The sequence below is a fragment of the Mesocricetus auratus genome, unplaced genomic scaffold (genome assembly GCF_017639785.1).
Source record: "Mesocricetus auratus isolate SY011 unplaced genomic scaffold, BCM_Maur_2.0 Super-Scaffold_100691, whole genome shotgun sequence".
Lineage (NCBI taxonomy): Eukaryota > Metazoa > Chordata > Mammalia > Rodentia > Cricetidae > Mesocricetus > Mesocricetus auratus.
Genome location: NW_024429267.1, coordinates 34,598,955 through 34,619,731, shown reverse-complemented (window position 1 = coordinate 34,619,731; position 20,777 = coordinate 34,598,955). Strand labels below are relative to the sequence as shown.

At 42.5% G+C, this 20,777-nt stretch overlaps 1 protein-coding gene across 2 annotated transcripts in view; it reads left to right on the top strand.

Annotated features, from left to right (window-relative positions):
- Window positions 1–20,510, top strand: part of Atp1b3 (ATPase Na+/K+ transporting subunit beta 3) — a 29,503-nt gene extending 8,993 nt beyond the window's left edge. The window contains exons 2-8 of one of the 2 annotated variants that reach the window (XM_040739602.1): window positions 4,684–4,782; window positions 6,369–6,497; window positions 8,916–9,023; window positions 13,897–14,081; window positions 15,602–15,652; window positions 18,074–18,160; window positions 19,865–20,510. In XM_040739602.1, the coding sequence (XP_040595536.1) occupies window positions 6,431–6,497; window positions 8,916–9,023; window positions 13,897–14,081; window positions 15,602–15,652; window positions 18,074–18,160; window positions 19,865–20,035 (669 nt within the window). In that variant the 5' untranslated portion in view covers window positions 4,684–4,782; window positions 6,369–6,430 and the 3' untranslated portion in view covers window positions 20,036–20,510. The remainder of the gene's footprint in view (window positions 1–4,683; window positions 4,783–6,368; window positions 6,498–8,915; window positions 9,024–13,896; window positions 14,082–15,601; window positions 15,653–18,073; window positions 18,161–19,864) is intronic. The other variant, XM_040739601.1, reaches the window with a different exon arrangement.
- The last annotated feature ends 267 nt before the right edge of the window (window positions 20,511–20,777 follow it).

Genomic DNA, 20,777 nt, shown 5'->3' with positions numbered 1-20,777 from the left:
ACTGCTCTTCAGAGGTCCCAGGTTCAATTTTCAGCATCTACATGGCAGCTCACAACTGTCTGTAACTCCAAGATCTGACACCCTTGCACAGACATGCAGGCAAAACACCAGTGTGCATAAGAAATAAAAATAAATTTAAAGAATTTGTTTGTCCATCAACCCCTTTCTTTTCTACTTTTATATGAAGAGGTAGAGTTTGGATTTTTTTTCTATTTCCTGTGACTTGCCTGTGTTTCAATACCAGTATATGTAGATTTGTTTAATTCTTCTGAACAGCTGCATAAAATTTTGTAGTGTGGAGATTTATAGGTTGCTTTTTCTAGGTTTTATTTAGTATTTGTGTTGTGCATGTGAAGGTCAGAGGACACCTTTGTTGAGTTGGTTCTGTCTTTCCACTTTGGGTTCTGAGGACTGAACTCAGGTTGTAAGACTTGAATAGCAAGCACTTTTCCCATAGAGCCATCTTGCAGCCCCCACGTTGTTCTTGTGAGCTGGCCTCTCACTGACCTGGAGTGCAACAAGGTGTAACTCGAGTACTTACCAGCACCATAGGGTCCCCGGTCTGATCTGCAGCAGCGGGGGTGGGGGCCTCACTAAGCATAGAAGTACATGTGACCCAGCGGTTGAACATAGAGACAATATGAAAAGAAATGAAACTGATAGCCAGCACATCATGTGGGAATACTCTAGCACAGTTTGTAACGGTAGCTCAAGGGTCAGTGAGATATACACCAGTACAATGGATTATTAGTCACAGAAAGGGCTGAAATACTCATACATGTTTAGATAGTAGGTGGACCTTGAAAGGAGTTCTGTTTATGTGACATTTTTAGGAAATAGGTGTAAAAAAAAGTGATTCAGGAGCCTGGTGAGGTAGAGGACAAAGAATGAGGATGAGTATGAAGAGGGGGTAGGAGATAGATCTTGTTGGAAATACTCTAAAATGTATTGTGGTAGAGTTGCATAAATCTGGACATACTAGAAACAGTTAAACTATATAGTACTTTTGAGTGTCATTGGCAAACCATATCCTAGTAATATTCTAGTTTTTTGTTGCTATTGTTTAAATTCTAATGACTTCTATAAAATCATACCAGACCAGTCAGCATCGCAGCAGGCTGAACTACAGTAAAATAAGTGAAAGAGAGGACATGTATGAAACTGTCAGAATAAAATATTAAAATTTAGATATACCAAACATTTTCAGCTCACTGTGATCCATATAATCTTTTTTTTTAAAAAAGTATACCTGCCTTAGAACTATAAACTATAAAATTAAGACTATAAACAGAATGGCTATTTATCAAGTAAAAGTTTCTGATCACAGAATCGTCTGAACTGTCTTTCATGTCAGGTTCCTGTGGGTAACTAGAAAATTTGTAAAGTAGTGAACCAAATCATAAGGCTCAAAATGCTGAGGGTATGTGCTCAGGACTGCCCCCCCCCGTTTTGTCTTTTTGAGCCAGTGCCTCATATTGTTGCCCAGGTTGGCCTCCACTTCACTGCCATGCTCTTGCCCAGCCCTCTGATGCTGGTGGTGTGTATCCAGGTTTTGATGAAGCTGGCAGTGTATGTTGAAGAACTTGGTCTTCATCCCAGGTTTCAGACATGATTTTTAAAACTCTCGGATTTTCTGGGTGCTAATCTTTGTTATGCTGATGAAGGCATTACACTAGATCCCTGGCTGCAGAATGAGGGCTGGTTCCCTGAAAGGCCACCCGAGTCTCAGTGGTTTAGGGATGTTGAACTCTGTTGACCTACGAGAAAAGAAGGGGTTGTAAATTGAGTTCCGTGAGCAGCCTAGGATTCAATCAAGCATCACTAAAGGGTGAGACCTCAGTACAAACTAAGTTGTTTCTTAGTGGGTCCCCAGGCAATGCACACATGTGCTTGCCCTGATCCTAGGACCTAATAGAAACCCGGAATCCCTCCTGGACCTGTGTTTCCTTTCTGACTCAGAATCCCAAGTACAGCTAGCTCTCCTGAGATCTGTTGGGCTATCTATCAAGAGATTGAAGCTGAGGGCTGAGGAGCAAAGTACTTCCAGGATACAGCAGGGACTCAGCCCCCTGCTGTGGCAGGGCTACATTTTACAGTTGGCAGAACCAAAGTGGCAGGATGAGATGGGACCAGTTTCTTTGTGAGACAGGGTAAACCTAGGCCAGATTTCTTGCTTCTTAGTTGTATAGATAACACATGAACCAGACCTCAAGTAAGCAAGTAAGCCCCTCCCCCTTTTTTTGGAAGAGTAGATGCGGTTGATTAGGTTAAGCTTAAAACCTTAAGTTTGCTGTGAAACCTCATTGCACTTCCATTTGAAACATGCTTCTAGTCTGTTGTGGAGTTTTGTTTTTATCTTATCAACTCTCAGCAGCTAAAGGTGCCTCCTGAGTTGCAACCTGAGAAGAGGGCCTTAGATTTGTCCTGCCTGCCTTTGCGTGGGCACACAATAGTGAATGGCGGTGTAAAAACAAACCTTGAGTTTCTGAGCTTCCTTTCTGTAAAGGGAATACTTAGCTGGGTACTACTATCAGCTTCTTTTGGGGCTTGGGGTGGGTGGGTGTGGCAGTCAGGACACTAGATTAGAGCCAAACTAGCAAGACCCATGTTTGCAGCCTTCCTTGCTCACTGGCTCCAGCTGGATCTCTGTCTCCTCATCAGGAACAAGGGAGGTGCAGTTTGAAAATTGGGCTTCTCAAAAACAAACAAACAAAACCAAAAGTTTGGGCTGGTAGAAGTACTGGCCAGTTATTTTCAAGACCCTGGCCTCAGTCCGCAGTATGACAGGAAGAAAAGGAGAAAAAGCAGGAGGGTTAGTTAGCAGCCACTGAGGAGGAATTTTTAATTGCACCCACGTGCTGGTGTGAGATCCTGGAGTAGAATCAGACGGTATTAGAAGGTAGCATTGGCGGCTGGAGAGATGGCTCAGCTGTTAAAGGCTAAGCTCACAACCAAAAGTATAAGAGAGTAGCATTGGTGTGAGAGTGGCTTTTGCAGAGAATGCTGTTGCATAATAAACTTTAATCCTTCCCTTCTCTTTCTGTCAGTGTCCTGTCATGTAGCATTGGTTGTCCTAGAATTCTCTTTATAGTCCAGGCTGGCCTCCATTCTGCGACTAGTCTGCTCCAGCTGAGATCACGTGTGTGTGTGTGTGTGTGTGTGTGTGTGTGTGTGTGTGTGTATTTTCTTTTGGTTGTGGGTGATGCTTTGTGGGGTTTTTCTTGGGGGTGGGTTTAAGACGGTTTCTCCGTGTAACAGCCTTAGCTGTCCTGGAGCTCACTTTGTAGACCAGGCTGGCCTCAAACTCAGAGATCCTCGTGCCACCACTTCCTGGCTAGCTTTGTGTTTTTTTTTTTTTTTTTTTTTTTTTTTTTTACGAGACAGGGTTTCTCTGTATCGTTTTGGAGGCTGTCGGTCCAGCCTGGCCTCGAACTCACAGAGATCCGCCTGCCCATGCCTCCCGAGTGCTGGGATTAAAAGGCGTGCGCCACCACCGCCCGGCTAGCTTTGTGTTTTTAAGGGGGTATTTTGCTGTGTGTTCTAGGCTAGTGTCCACTTGCAGGCCTGCCTCAGTCCCTCTGGAGCTGGGATTACAGGTGTGCACCACCGTATTCAACAGGGGTAGTTTCTTCCACTGGATAATGACTTCAAATCTATTGAAGGATTTTTAAGCCAGCAAGTGTTTATCAGTAATGTGATAGAAGGGTTGCTTATTGTTTGCTGTGTTAAAGTAGACCAAGCCCACAGCACATTGCAAAGACTCCTCATGGTGTCCATCAACAGAGCTTGCTTAAATGCTCTAGGCAGAGCCCCTTGCTGAGTGAGTTTAGTCCATCTGCAATCTTAACTCAACCACTGACTTTAACTACAAGTCCTGAGGCAAGAAGTTACAACTCATGTTTTTATTTTCTGACACTCTTTCTTTCAGAGACAAGGTGGTTACATTGAGGAAGTGTCAGGGCCCATGTTGAGTAGTCTTGGATGATATTTATAAGAGAGGTTAGCTGTAATTTTTAAGTGCTAGGTTTGGGTTTTGGCAAATAAGTATTAGAAATAACTCACTGACTGTTATACAGTTAGGGTACCTACCCTAGGCGGTGTTTTAAGTCAGGGTCTCATGGATCCTAGGTTGGCTCTAACTCAGTAGCCAAGGATAACCTTGAATTCACAAGTCACTACACCCAGTGTATGCAGTGCTGGGGATGGAACCCAGGGCTTTGTGTGTGCTTAGTAAGCACTCTGTTGCCTGAGCTACATTCCCATGTATTTTATTAATAGTGTTTTTATTAATTTAAGTCCTTATGTGAAATTTTAACACTTAATTTTTTTGTGTGCAATGAATGATTCTTGGGATAATTTGTTCATATTCATGTTTCATTTATATTGTTTTTCCTGGAAATTTCAAGTTTGAAAATGTGAGAACATTTGAGAGGACTTTTAAGCACTTTTCTTCCATATTGGCCAGCGAGCTTTTCTGGCAGCAGTCTGGCTGTTTGTGCTCTAGAACGCAGCCCCTCCTGAGGCTGTGTGTTTGATGACTCTGGTTGTCATTTCCTGCGAGCACCTAGAACTGAATGCTTCACTCTGCTACCTCTTCTGGAGGCAGTGGCTGTTTCTTCTCTCACTGTAGCACACGACTCACTGTGAGATTGCTTTTTGTTGTTTTTTCTTCTTTTTCTGCAGCAGGACCGAAGTGGGTGGTGGGAAGCGATGCTGCCTGAAGGTGACATCTGTCTCTCTTCCTTCTGTCCTGTCTCTATCTCCTGGTAACTGGGAGGAAGGGTAGGATGCTAATCTAAATTAACATGCGATTGGTTAGATTGTCTCCCTTTGAAGTGGATTCCTGGCCTGCAATTGAGAAAAAATTTATCTAGCTTTGGGCATAATCTGTTTTGGGATCTTGTTCTTTGAGAATCGAAGAAAGTTGTGTATCAACTTGTGGGTGTGGATGAATATGTTCAAATTTCATTATTATGGAAATTTGTAAGCCTTTGAATTTGTTCCCGTGGGAGTCCTTAGGAATCCCTGCCATGTCTCTGCTAGGAAGGGATTTAGGCATATATTAAGATAGGAATAAAACTAGTAAGACAGCAACTCAGTAGAGTTGAATATTCTTTAGTTTTCCTTAGTATCCCCCATCACTTTTAAAAACATTTAAATATAAATAAAAGACTTCAACTATATTCAGATATATAATTTTGAGGATAGTCATTTCTACTGTTAGAATTTTGAATGTAGGTGATGAGGAAAAAAATACTGATTATTTTTGGTGTTCCCAAAACAAATCAATGGCTTGGGATAGATCTAAGTGTTTCCCAGTTATAGTGCGGGATTCATTTTGGGTGTTGCAATGTGTCTGTCACATGGTGCTTGTGCCTAGCCGCAGAGCTGTGCCCTTGGAGCGCAGTGCTTGCTTCTGGCCTCGCCCTCCTCCCTGCATGCTTGCCTGAAGCCTTCTATTTAATCAGTGTTTTCCAAAGCTCATTGAAGTTCATCTTTATGATTTTTTTTCCTTCTCTGCACACTTCTTGGTTGTTCTTTGAGTCAATTCACTCTTTAAACATAAATGTTAAGCCAGGTGTGGTGACATGTGCCTTAATACCAACACTCAACAGGTAGGTCTCTGGGTTCCAGACCATCCAAGGCTGCACATCAAGATATTGTCTCAGAAAAGCAAAAAAAGACAAAAAAACCAACCCACCAACAAAGCCCTAACAATTTTAACGTGTATAAAGTGTCCAACTTGCAGGTATAGAGGAAGTTTTTTTTTTTTTTTTAAAGCTTCACACTTTAAGACATACCAAGTATGTTTGGGGAGGCTGTCCCACCTAGAGTCATCTTAGTTTTGGGGGCATGAAATTCTTCTTGGGAAACACCCCCATGTGCTGAACTTTTAAAGCTTTTTTTTTTTTTTATAGCTCTTTGTTTTTTGTTTGCTTGGTTTTATTGTTGTTTTTATTTGTTTGAGACAGGGTTTTTGTTGTTTTTGAGAACCCTGACTGTCCTAGAACTTGCTCTGTAGACCAGGTTGGCCTTGACCTCTCAGAGATCCACCTGTCTCTGTTTCCCTAATGCTGGGATTAAAGGTATGCATCACCACCACCTGGCTAAAGTTTTGACTTTGAGCCAGAATATGAGTAGTGGAAACTTTTTTTGCTGGAAGGACAAGATGAGAGCAGGAGAGCTCATGGGGTTCGTGGGAGCTGCTTGCCAGAACTTCCCCTCTAGGGGCATTCTGTACCCTCAACATGAGGCTACTTGGCTGCGTGCATGGCAGAAAGCATGGGCTCGGAGCCTTGCAGTGAACAGTTGGTTTGCTCTAGCCTGTGTATGTCTCCACATTTCACCTGTGTTCATCTCTCCTGCAGGTCTGATCTTGCTCTTCTACCTAGTTTTTTATGGGTTCTTGGCTGCACTCTTCACATTCACAATGTGGGCCATGCTGCAGACCCTGAATGATGAGGTTCCAAAATACCGAGACCAGATTCCTAGTCCAGGTAAACATCACAGTGTATAGAAGTTAGAGTTCGGGAATGTGAACGATTCGTTTCATACTTGCATGCATGCTGGTTTATTTCAAGACTTTCACAATCATTTACTGGTAAGTTTTGAATCCTTTGACAGGAATAAGCAGAAATCAATGTTGAAATTTCAGTGAGGTGAGTTGGAATTGTTATAAAGAGTTTGAATGCAGCCAGGTGTTGGCGAGTTCCAGGGCAATCTCCAAAGCAATACAGAGAAACCAAAAAAAGAAAAAAAGAAAAAAAAAAAAGAAAAGAGTTTGAATGCTTTCATAAATACTGCATAGCACTTTCATGTCTTCAGTCAGTCACGTATGAAGCACATATTTTGGCTTTGGCTTGAGTTATTATAACATTAGTCTTATAAAATAGATGACTTGTGGCTTTAATTGGTTGGTATGAAAGTGGTACTCTCATTAGAGAATAATATCAATGTGTTCTTTATATGCCTAATTCTCTGTTGTCTTTTTAAAATGTGTTACAGATTTTAGTAAGGAATATATTTTTAGTAAGAACCTCTTATCTGAAACATGGTTATGTAAACTACATTTTCTTCCCTCAGTTTTATTCTTTTGAAATAGTCTTTGAATGCTAGTTCTGCCTCAGGAATTGGACAGGGCCCTTGACCTCAGGGAACTGGCAGAGTTTTTGTGGCAATACTGGAAATTAAACTATACCCCTTCCCACCCCTACCCCCACCCCAGCACCCTAGCCAGGTCCTGATTATTTTCAGCAGAGTAAATAAGTGCTTATTAGGAAAAGTGAAAAAGAACATCATAAAGTAAGAGATGCTCTGAGGGAGTGAGGACCTGAAAAGCAGTGCATGGACTTCCCCAAATGTAACATGTTTTCTAGAGCGGGTGCGTGCCTGTGCAGGGGAGTCGAATCTGGGTAGCGTGGAGAATGAGTGGCCCAGGTGAGGAAAGTGGCAAGTTGCTCTCTGAACATTTGCTTTGTTAGCCACTTTGATGTGTCTTAGGGACCACTTGGCGATGTCTGGCGTCACTGTTAGTTATTGGAACTGGAGTGGTAGTTGCTAGTAAAAGCCAAGGCTGCTGCTGAGCAGGACAGCCCCTCCTTCCAACAGTTATCCAGCTCAAAACTCATGTTCAGGCTAAGGAACCCTAATCTATGTTCTCACTGTGAGGACTTCTGAGTACCAACCAATCCACACCAACTTCCCCAACCACCTTTTTTTGGTTCTAGTTTCTTTTGTTTACACCTAATATACCTTTGCCCTCTGCCTACACTAATTTAAAATTCATTTTCTTGCCATCTAAGTTATATATGATTTTGTTATTATCAATCATAGTTTGATTTACTTCAGAAATGCTAAGTTAGAAACCTGACTGTTCTTTGTAGACAAGTATGTTTGTTTGCCTTTTCTTTGCTCTATATGCATGGGTATTAACTCCTGGTAGGAAATTGTTACTGATTGTAATCCAGATTAGTATATAGGAAACACAGTTAATTCTGGAGCAACGCTTATTGAAGGAAGAGTATTTACTACAGGCTTCCAAATGGAAACTCTTTAACTGAAAAGTGAATGATAAAAGTGTTTAAGACTAAGCAGGTGGGCACCTGCTGGTGGCTCATACGTATATTCTTAGTATTCTAGTGCGTTCAAGGGTTTTGGTTTTGTTGTTTAATCTGTAGCAGCAAGCATGCAAAAAAAAAAAACCCTAAAATAGTATTTGACAGAAACCTGAGTTTAGAAAGTTCAAGAGCCAGGGAGATTGGTCAGTTGTAAGAGAACTTGCTATGTAAACATGAGGTCCTGAGTTCAGATCCCTAACATTCAGTAAAAGCCACGCCTTGCCACAGTAACTCCAGTGAGGAGGGTGAAGACAGGAAGGCCATAAGCTAGCTGACAGCCATTTTAGCAGAAAAACTTTGAGCTCCAGACTCACTGAGAGATGCTTCCTCAAGGATAAGGTGGAAACTGATAGAGAAGGACACCTTATGTTGTGTTGTGGTACGCATGTATACATGTGCACACACCTGTGCTTGCTCGCTCATAAAACAGCAGTTTTTGGTGTTTGTTTTGTTTTTCATTGGAACTCGCTCTGTAGACCAGGCTGGCCTCAAACTCACAGAGATCCACCTGCCTCTGCCTCCCTAGTGCTGGGATTAAAGACACACAACACATGACAAAACATCATGTTTTAAAGTAAGAAGTGATGGTTATAATTAACTGAAAATAATAAAATTTAGAGGCTTTCTAATTAATTTGTCTAACTAATTTCAAAGATTTGAGTTCTTTTAGATGTCTTTCATAATGGGATCCAGAGAGTTGTTGATAATTGAGATATCTGTGGACAAGTGGCCCTTGGGGAATAAGTAAGGAAAGAGGAGAATTTCTTATTGTTAATAACCCTCCCTGTCTCTTTTAAGGACTTATGGTTTTTCCAAAACCACTGACTGCCTTGGAATATACATACAGCATGTCTAAGCCACCTACTTATGAGAAGTTCACTGAAGACCTGAAGAGGTTCCTAGAGCGTAAGTGTGCTGTCCCAGAAGAGGGAGAGCTTGTGGAACTGCCTTTAGAAGCAGCGTTTTTAGTCTGTTGTCTGATTTTGTTCTCCCCTTTCAAACGTAGACAGCTGGACCTGCAAGTAAACTCACTGTCAGTTGTAAGAATAAAGCCGACTCTGTCCTGTAAAGCAGTGCCTCTGGGGTCAGAATCTTTTCTGTGCTGCTAGGAGTGGATGGTGCCTCACATGCTGGGCAAGCGCTCTCCCACCGCGTGCACCACAGCCCGTATGGGACTCTTGGATGTGGGAAAGTACTGTTAGATTTTTAATCCATTCATCTTACCTTTGTTAGCCACCAGTGAGTGATGCTCTGAAATAAGCACCGTAGTCAACATCTTCCTTGTTGTAGCTGGCTTACCCAAATTCATATGACTGTAATAACAATCAAATCCTTGATTACCTCGTTCCTCCCCAGCCGTGTGCGCCACAGCGTTCCCGAGTTACCGAAATCCTCGAGCCGCTTTCCCAGCCCCACCATCTGTCTTTGCGGTTTGCCCGGTTCCCTTCCAGTGTCCTGTGCTAGAGGCTCCTCCTCTTGCTCATGGTGTCACTGGTCTCAGTGCTTTCCTCTAGCATCTTCCCCTCTGGTTTTGTTTGTTTGAGATGGGCTTTCTTTGTGTAGTCCTGGCTGTTCTGGAACTCACTCTGTAGACCAGGCTGGCCTCAAACTCACAGCCATCTGCCCGCTTCTGCCTCCTGAATACTGGGATTAAAGGCGTACACCACCACGCCCAACCCCCATCAAATTTATTAACATTTTTCACTTCATTTTTACTTTGACAGGCATTCTAAAATTCCTTGTCTTTACGTCTGCCAGTTACTTGTGAGCCCTGCTCTGGAAAAAACCACATAATTGCTGGATTAGGCTCCTTCTCTGATGCTGGTTAGAGCAGCCACAGGGTGAAGACAGGGCTGGGCAGTGGTCAACGCCACCTCCTTCAGGTGGCCATGCCTGACTCCCTGGTGACCATTGCTCTTCTCTGACTCTAAAGCTCTGATTGCTGCCAGCCTTTGCTGGGGCCTCGGACACCTTTTTCCTTCTCCCTATCACTTACCTTCTTCATATATATAGCACAGTGTCTTGCCGCAGGAGAAAGGCCAGGTTGGGGCTGTAGCTGTCAGTGCTTGCCTGGCATGCCCGCACCTGGCTTCCACCCGCTTCACATTTGCTGTGGTACCTCATGACCTTCATTGGTTGGCGGAGGCAGGATGATCAGAGGTTCAACGTCATCCTCAGTTAAATAGTAACTCAAGGCCACCTTCGGGTGCCCGAGACCCAGTCTCAAAAGAAAGAAGAGGAATAAAGCACTCAGTCTCTCCATTACTAGTGAACACCTGCACTCGCCACCATGTTTCTGGTCGGGTTTTTCATGTGAGGACACTTGTACATTTGGCTCTGGTCCCTTCTCTGTCACAGAACCATCATACTGGGCTACACTCTATGAATTCTTGTCAACTACTTTATTGATTTTGTTTTGTTTTTGTTTTTCAAGACAGGGTTTCTCTATGTAGCCCTAGTCTTGGAACTAGCTCTGTGGGCCAGGCTAGCCTGAAATTTAGAGATCTGCCTGCCTCTGGAGTGCCAAGATTAAAGGCAAGCGTCACTACCCAGCTGGGCTATAAGCTTTTGAAGGCTGGTCTGAGATACCTAAGTAACACTGAACCCTTGAAAGATGAGGGAGGTAGTGAGGGAGTCAGAGAACTGTCCAAAGTCACTGTGTTCAGGGTTCATCGGAGAGCTGGATATACCAAGCCAGGAAGTAGCAGAGGTGAATATCGGTGTTTAAAGGAGGACCACCCCTCCCCCCTTTCTCTGTAATGGCCCTAGCTGTCCTGGAACTAGCTCTGTAGACTAGGCGTGCTTATGCCACCAGAGCCCAGCTCTGGACCAGATTTTGAAGATACTTAAGAGGCCAGTTGTATTTCTTGGCTTCTGTAATTGACCAGGATGGGAAATTTAAGAGAATATGCATGGATTGAACTCCTGTTTGAAGAATCGATAGGGTGGCTTTTGAAACTGGACTGCAGGATGGAACAGTTCTCTGTTTTTAAGATTGATTTACTATGTGTACAGTGTTCATATATGTGTGTGTATGCTTCATGTATGCTTTCACACCAGATCTCATTACAGATGCTGGGAGCCACCATGTGATTGCTGGGAACTGAATTCAGGACTCTGGAAGAGCAGCCAGTCTCTTAAACTCTGAGCCATCTCTCCAGTCCTTTTTTCTGTATCTTTATTAGTACAATTTTTCTTTCCTGAGGTAGAATCTAGCCCAAACTGGCCTGGAACTTATTATTGCCCTCTTGCCTTAATACTGAGTGCTAGGCTTATAGGCATGAATCATCCCAAGCTTGCATTTAAATTTATCTCAAATTAAAATGAAATTTGGAGATAAAATTAAAATGCTGTTTTAGCTTTCATTCTCCAAACCATTTTTCTGGGGGGCGATGAGGCTTTTCAGTTTAGTCTTCCATATTCAATGTTTGCAGGTTCTCCGGCGTTAGAATGTTCTGTTGTAGCTTACGTTTCCCTCATTTTTGTTTATACTTAAAAAACTCTCCAGGGCTTATTGTACCTTTAATCCCCTTGGACTTTTGTTTTTATTTTAGATTTTTATTGTTCTTTTTTTTTTTTTTAAAGTTGGGAGTATAGTGTGTGTGTTTGTCACCAAAGGACATCTTGTAGGAGCAGCATTCTCTGTCTTATGTAGATTCTGAGGGTTGGGTTCAGAGCATCAGGCTGCCAGTAGCTGCTTTATCTGCTGAGCCATCTCACCTGCAATGGTTTTGTTTTTAAATATTCCCGTCATTGCTGATTCTTAGGAATTCCTTTTCATGTCTAAAAGACAAATAACTGGCTTAAAAATAAAGGTTAGCCGGGCAGTGGTGATGCCTTTAATCCCAGCACTCGGGAGGCAGAGGTCTACAAGAGCTAGTTCCAGGACAGCCTCCATAGCCACGGAGAAACCCTGTCTTGAAAAACCAAAAACTAAACAAATAAATAGGTTTTCCCCTCCTGGCAGATTCTAAATTGAAAGTTTTATTTAGTTAAAATTACATTTTTCTTTAGTGTCACTCTTACTCAAGCGTTCCTCAGGTGTGTGGGACTCTGGTTACTCTGAAATTGGTACTATCTATATTCCTATTCCCATCATGCCTCACACCTCACAGCTCCTTACATTTCATTTTGTAGAAACGAAAGTCTGCTTGACAAGCAGTCTAAACAGTACCGCACCCTTTGCTACAGAGGACGATGCCCCGGGGAAACGGGTGGAGGAGGAGTGATGAGAGTTGGGGTGCCTCAGATAATCCCAGTCATGCTTTGCTTTTAAACAAATACATGTTATTGGGGTGTTTAGCACATGTGAAGCCTGGAGTTCAGTCTTTACCATCCCTCCCAAAGATGGATTTCCTTGTGTTGAGGTTTGCTTCTTGTTGCTGTGATAATCACCACTGCCAAAACCAAGTCAGGGAGAACGGGGTTTGTTTCAGCTCAGCAGCTTATAGTTCATCCTTGAGGGAACTGGACAGGACAGGAGCTGAAGCAGAGGCTGTGGCTCGCTCAGTTATCGTTTTTATACAGCCCAGGTCCACATGCTCGGGGGTGGCACTGTTCACAGTAGACTCTGTCCTTCTACATCAATTAGCAGTTAAGAAAATTCCTCAGACATTCTCTCCTAAGCTAGTTTGATGTTTGATGGAGGCTGTTCTTTAGTCGAGTCTCGCTCTTCCTTGGTGTGTGGAGATGGCAGCCAGGATTAGCCACCACTACTATTGAGATAACTTTTTATCCTCAACATATCTAAAACAAAACTAGAATCCCCACTACATTTCCTTCTGAAAGGTTCTTTTTGAAATGCTCCTGTTTGTGTTGAAATAGATGACCTTTTTGTGGTACCAGTTATATCTACACGACAATAGCTGTCGCTAGAGAACTTTCTTAATTCTGTGTGGCTTTCACTAGATCAGGCTCACCAAGGGAGGAGCCCGTCAGACCTCTCTTTCATGCCACTTAATGCGCAGTGCAGCTGGCCCAGAGCAAGATTGTATTCTGTACCTGTATCTCTCCCCTTTCCTCCTTTCTGGTTCCTAAACATTTTACTACCTCCCTGTCGCACGCTCAGCACAGCTTTCTCAGCTGCTGTCTTACCTGTGCTACACCAGGGTTCTCTTTCGCTTTCTAGGGTACTAGTCTTTTCTGGATGGTTCTGTTCTGCATAGCACTAATGCAGTCGTACCCTGTGACCACTCGGCCTGGTATACATCTTTTAATGGAGCATTACGGTTCTTTTGGCAGCCCTTTTACGTCAGTTCTTCACATAGTTCTTACAACATTTACATGGTTCAGCTTCTGCCTTCCTTCATCCTGCTAGCCTCCTTAACACTCACTCACACATCCCCCCTGCTTTAAACTGTTAGAGTGCTGTTTCTTCCCATAGCCATGCAGTGTTGAATTACACTGCTCCCCACTGGACTGTAAGCCCCAGGGGACAGTAGCAATACCTTTGCACTTCCTTGTCATTGTCACTGAGGTCAGGCACATAACAGCGTTTTCTGATAGTGGTGTAGCTGTTGCTGGTACCAGGCAGGCAGTGAAACAACTCTCTGATCCAGCCCAGGCACTCTTGGATGCTGGAAGCTTTAGGGCACTGTAACTGTTACCAGGCAAAGAAACAAATGTAGCCTCTTACTAGATGTTTGCTATTGTTACGTGGTAATCACATTGCTGTTGTTATCTTTGAAAAACAGTCATTCAGGGAATGGTTTGACTTGCTTCTGGTTGTGTTTGGTATCTTTCTTAGCTGATCTGGCACACCCATGTTTCCTTTTTATAGCATATTCTGTAGAAGAACAGAAGAATCTCACAAACTGTCCTGATGGAACACCTTTTAAACAGAGTGGTCCAGTTTATCAAGCATGTCAGTTTCCAGTTTCCTTGCTTCAAAACTGTAGTGGTGTGAATGATACTGATTTCGGCTATTCCAAAGGACAGCCTTGTATTCTTGTGAAAATGAACAGAGTACGTATTATTTTACCTCTGCTGTTGCTCGATACTAACAGTCATGTAGATGTGATGTAGCTGTTAAGCTGATAGCTGCTTTTTAGACTGCTTTACCTGAGTTAATGCTTCTAAGCAGCATCTCATTGGGACAACTTAGACAATCAGCAGTGCTAGTTAAATGCTTAGGGCATGTGAATATGGCATAAAGGTTTATAGTTTAATTGTGAACTTTATGTAATTTTCTAAATAGTCCTAAAGCACACAGCGGTTTGTATAATTAAATAGTGGAAATTTAAATAAACCCATATACTAATGAGCATAATACAATGTTGTAGTTATAGCCAGTGCTAGTGGGATATTTCAACAAGACATAACTAAGGCCAAAACAGTAAGCCAGAAGGAATTTGGAACTTGTTCTGTGCTGTAAGGTGAGTTAATGCCTCCATTTTAATGAGGATGTCTTTAGTAACACTGGCCTGCAACATCTGTCCTCACTATATTTGCTATATTGCTGAAAAATCTACTCCCTGTCCAGAGGACCACCTTCTAAGTTTATTTTCTTAGAACTGGCTTATGCATGATGGAATTAGAGGCCATGCTTGCTTTATTGACTGGCCTTGCCGACTCACAGGACAGCATCAGATCCAACTGGCAGTGTTTTCATCCGTGTGCTTCCAGAGCTGTTATGAGCGGATGAGCGGGAGACTGGGTATTGCTGTCCAGGTCATTCTATGGACATCAACAGCTTCACTTCTGGAGGTCTCTATGTATCTTGCAAACTTTTGCATAGAACTGCATTTGAATTAAGAATGCAAAATAACAACAAAACCTTAGGAGATTGGGCTGGTGATAAAGACACTTGCTACCAGCTCCCCATTTCCCACATGGTGGATGCAAATCATGTGATTTGTCCTTGGTCTTCCACATGTATCCTCCTCCACACAAATAAATAAATGAAAAAAAATTAAGTAGATGGGTGACTACAAATCTAAAAGTAGATCCAAAGGCTGGGGTTACAGCTAAGATTTAATGTTTACCTAGTATGGTCAAGGCCCTGGTTTGGCCTTAGCATCACAAAAACCTACTGTGAGGGAGATGTAAGTTGGGATTCTTCTCAGTATGTGCCTTTAGGAGAAAGGGATAGTTAGCCACATATTTTCATACTGAATACTTTATTGTGAGTGTGGTGGTGCATACCTGTGATTCCAGCATTTGGGAGGCGGAGACAGGAGTATCCTCAAGGCTAGCCTAGGCTATAAACAAGACCCTTTCTCAAAACAAACAGAATACTTTGTTATATTCTGCCCCTGTAATTTAAGGGTTTGTTGGTGTAAATATGGCAAAGTACATGACTGAATTACTTCAATACTGTACTTAACTATATTGGAAGGTTTTGTAAAACACAGGTTAGTATGACTGAGTTGAATATGCAGAGTAATGTTAATCTCAGCTGCTGTGCCCTGATTCCCAGCAACAGAAGAGGAGGTTCCATCGCATTTCTATGTGCTCACTGACTCCTCCATGTTTCTTAACCTTAGATAATCGAATTAATGCCAGACGGATCTCCACAGATAATATGTGATGCAAAGGTTAGTATTTAAATCACTAAAGCTTTTAAAGCCTTCATATTTCTTTTTTCTTTGTTTTATTTTTCCAGGCAGGGTTTCTCTGTGTTACATCTCTGGCCGTACTGGAACTCTTTTTGTAGACCAAGCTGACCTCGAACTCAGAGATCACCTGCCTCTGCTTCCTGAGTGTTTAAAGGTGTGTGCTACCACTGCCCTGGCACTTGCAGGTTTTCTTATACTTAAAAGTGAGTATCACCAGGCTTTTTAGGGTGATCCTGTGTTTGCTAATACACCATTAAAAAGGACAGTTTCTCCTCGTTTATTTTGCACATGATTGTTTCACATAAACTGCATTTCATCAGTCCTAGGATGTGTGCTTTCTAGTTTAGTAATGAAGTTGGCATTACAACCCCACAGGTCCCTTCTGTATCAGGATTTTTCTTTCCAGTCTAAAAATTAGTGTGCTTATTATCATTTTTACCTGGGTATTAATGGACTCTGTTTTTCTGTAAGGTAGAGCCATTCTTTTTCTTCTCCGGAAAGTGCTGTGCATTTCCACTTGTAACTTGCTTTCTTTCCAGGTTGCAAATACAACTAAGACGAGTGTAAGCAGTGGGGCAAAGGCTCTGAAGAAGCATGCTTAAGCTCTCAATGTGTCAGGGCACTATACTAGCATTCATCTCCAGTTGCATGGCAGGACGAGCTGCCTAAAATGTTGCATTGGGCTTGCTTTTTGGGGCGGGGGGTTGAGACAGGGGTTCTCTACAGTTTTGGAGGCTGTCCTGGAACTAGCTCTTGTAGACCAGACTGATCTCGAACTCACAGAGATCTGCCTGCCTCTGCCTCCCAAGTGCTGGGATTAAAGGCTACTACGCCCAGCGTAAAAATGTCAAGTTTGAAGTTTCATTTTCAACGCTGGGAATTGAACCATTTACACCTACCTAGCATGCTAAGCACACAGTGCTACTGAGTGACACCTGCCATGAGCACCCCTGATTAGGAACACACCTTTTATGGTGGTTATTCTTTTTTTTTTTTTTTTTTTTTTTTTTTTTGGTTTTACGAGACAGGGTTTCTCTGTATTGTTTTAGAGGCTGTCGGTCCAGCCTGGCCTCGAACTCACAGAGATCCGCCTGCCTCTGCCTCCCGAGTGCTGGGATTAAAGGAGTGCACCACCACCACCTGGCTTGTGGTGGTTATTCTTAAATGTGGCCATTGTTTCTTAGTCATTATCTATTCACATCATTTTATCCAGATCATTAGAACTTGGGTTTTCTTGTCTCTTTTTGCTACATGATGATAAATGCTGTAATACAGCCTGGACTACATAGCCAGAGCCTGTCTCTAAAATCCAAAGCCTATAGAACACCAGCTTTGGGAGGGTGTCATCATACCCAGTGCCTTTCTCTGTCTGCTCATGAGTGTGGTGATTGTGTCTTTTGATAACACAAGGTCACGAAGTAAAGAAGCAGAGAGCGAGGCTGCTGTCTATGTAATCGGAGTTTGCCGTTCCTTCCTGTGTGCTTTCAGAAGTAGATACCACAGACTGGCCTGCAGATTGGCAGTAGCAAGTGTGTCCCACACATAAAAACTTGTAGCACCACACAGAAGTCTAGGATCAAAAGCCTAGCTGTTGAGTGATGCTTGTCAGCGTGGGGCTGGCTTGTTGGGGTTTGTGTTTGTTTCAGTGCTAAGGATCTATTTGGGCACCCATGAATGGGATGTGTAGACTCAGATACTTTAGTGGCTGACTTGTTTAGAACTTGGTGCTTTTCTCTGTTTATTCATTGGAACTCTGAATGCCTTTTTTGTTTGTTGCATTGTGGGTTATCCCGATTACAGTTGTTATGGTTCTGAACTGTAGCCTCCACCTACTTCTAGGTCTGAGTGCTGCTTTCTTGGTTGTTAGCTTATGGATGTCATTACTTTCAGTCTGGAGGCACAGTATTTCATTCATTAGGAAAACCTCAGTCCATACTTACTGGTGCATTTTTGCTTTCAGTGGCCAAAGAGCTGGCTTTGTACCAAGGGGGTGAATAACAGTTCATAGGCAGCAGAACCCGCTATAACTAAGAAGAGACTCTAGGGTGTATCAGGAAATATAAGAGGCACCAGGATAGTCTGTGTCAAACAAAGCATTTGATTATGTAATATTTATAATCAAGATGAGCAGCCATGTATGGTAGTGCATTCCTGAAATCTTAGCACTTGGGAGGCAGATGTGGGCAGGTTGCCATAGCCTTTAAGACAAGGCTGGGCTACACAGTGAGACCTGTCTCAACAGCAAAGACAAGCAGTTCTCAGAAGCACACTTGTAATTAATGTGTGAAGCACCATCATAGTTTCTTCAATTTCGTCATAACTGCTACCTGTCAGCAATTGTAAACACTTGAAAAATCTTTACTGTGACCTAACAAGGATTTCTTTTGCTTTCAACCCTAGGATGCAGACATAGCAAATATATTAACTTATCCTGACCATGGACTTATAGACTTAAAGTATTTTCCATATTATGGGAAAAAACGGCACGTAAGTATTTGGAGTCCTCTCTTAGGAAATGGCATGTACTGAGAGCCCATCTGCGGTAGGCACACTCTGCGTTGCCATTTGTTCTACACTCCCTTGGTTTTAGCTAACGGGAGGGAGGGCTGCTGGAGATGCCCCTGACGGCATAGCAGAGCGTGTGTGCAGCCTAGAGGATGGCTGTATTCAGAGTACTCGTTTTGCTTTTGTTTGGAAAGTAGTAGATACTCTTCACTCATTATTTAGACGCAGCAGGATTTTTTTGACTTTTAAGATTTTGAAATATATGTATACAAAAAAGTTTTTGTGAAGTTTTGTCATGCCATTTAACTTATTTTGAAATTATTCCCAACTCAAAATGGTTAAAATAATGTTTTCTAAAAACATGTGACCAGATTTTAATACTCTATCTTACCCCTCTATGCATTTTTTCACTTGTGCATTATCGGGCTAAATGACAAGCACGGATTCTTTATAAGTGCCTTTCTTGTGGGAGGCCATGCATGCTGTGGCTTCTTGGCAGCCTAGGATCTGGAACAACTCCTTGGCCCCTCTCTTTCATGCTTCTGTATGCTTCAGGATGAGTCTGGTACTTGGCAGGGGTCTGGGAGGGCTTGATTGGAGTTGGTATGTATTGTGTAATTTTTTGTTTTATTTTGGGAATTTTTTTTCTCATTAAATTTACTTGTATATTTTTGGAAGAGAGTAAGTGTATTCTCAAATCATATAGGAAGGGTCATTATTGACTGAGTCCATTATTGTGTGTTGACCACAATCTCTTCAGATGTTCAGCCAGGCTTCCACACGGTAAAGTTACACTTTTTTTGTTCATCAGTAAGTATGCGTGGAGAATATAAACCCTGGGTTTGTATGTCAGCTTTTCTGGAAAGCTCTAGCATTTGTTGCTCTTGCCTGACTCATTTATCAGTAGGCCTGTTCCTACATAGTGGCCATCATGATCACAGGAGTGTTGCATATATCCCACTTTGCCATATAAAGGGTGTGTGTAAGTTAAATTATCAAACTTATGAATATTTGTCAAATATGGTAATATATAACTGAGCCCATAGTGAATATACTTCATCTTTAAGCATTTTTGGAACAGTTAAGAGTCTCAAAAATATTTGTTGGTGGAATGTATTACTAATATGTTGGAATAAGAATACAACAATGCAGCTTGGTGGTTGTGGTGCACACCCTTAATCCCAGCACTTGGGAGGGACAGACAGGTGGATCTCTGAGTTCGAGGCCAGCTTGGTCTATGGAGCAAGTTTCAGGACAGGTTCCAAAGCCACAGAGGAGCCCTGTCTCTGAAAAAGAAAACACAGTAATGCTATAACTTTAAAATAGGCCTACACTGTAAGGAAGTGGGAACGTTTAATACCTGGGAAATAATTGCCAGGGATCAGGGTATCCAGAGGATGAGTTGATGACACAGTCAGCAGCAGGACGCCCTTAAAGCTGTCCTAAGGGGTGAGCCATAGCGAGAAGGAAGGTGAGCATAAACTAGTAGACTAAGTCCAGAGACTTAATCTTACAATAAGATACGGTAGGGCGTATCTACAATCCTGAGACAGGAGGCTTGAAAATGTGAAGTTGGTCTGGGCTACAAATTGAGAACTTGTGTCAAAAAAAATTTGCAACTGGGTTCCTAAGTGTAGGCGAATTCACCAAAGAATTGGAACTAATGTTTGCTCCTCCATTTGCCAGGTTGGGTATCGACAGCCTCTGGTTGCCGTCCAGGTCATCTTTGAATCTAGTGCTACCAAGAAAGAAGTAACAGTTGAATGCAAAATTGGAGGATCATCCAACCTAAAAAACGAGGATGACCGTGACAAGTTTTTGGGACGAGTTGTGTTCAAAGTCACAGTGAGCACCTAGGCGTAGGGCGTCTCCACAGAATACATGTTGTGCTGTCTCCATTTTGTGTCAGCTGGACCTGCCATTCTAGGATTATGAAGCCACCGTGGAGGAGGTGGTGAGGTACACACACTGGGGTGACATCATAGCGTGCTTCCACATCATAGTGTTCAGTGTCCTGAAGTAACTGCCTGCTGCCTCTGCTGCCCTTTGAACCAGTGTACGGTCGCCACATAGGGACCAGTGAGCTCCCAGCTCCAAACCTGGGAGCGGGAGTCTCGTGTTCTGTGTGTAATTGCCAAACGTCTAAGCTTAATGTGCTGTGCTGTGTAAATATTTTATGGATTTAACACTGGTAACTGTCATATTTTGATGCCAACAAAGTTTTAGGGATAAAATGGTACCTTGCCAACATCAAGTGACTTTAGCTGCAAGAAATGTGTGAGAAGTTCTGTATGTGAGGAGGAAAAAGAAAATAAAAGTGGATCTGAAAGTATTAGCTTCGATTCTGTGTATGTGTGAGTGTGAGTGTCTGTGTGCTTTAAATTATTTTTTACTTGCTGATGATACTGGATCTTTTTATTGTAGACAAGCCTTCTGTTGAAAAGCATTTAAAGTACTAATGGGGTGATTTTGAGTGATGAAAATCAAGTCTTCCACAATCATGTATCTTAGGCCAGGATAAAACAACATTTTTAAGTTAGGTGAATGTACACCAGGTTTTTTTTTGTTTTGTCTTTTTTAAATGAAATTAAATTCCCAA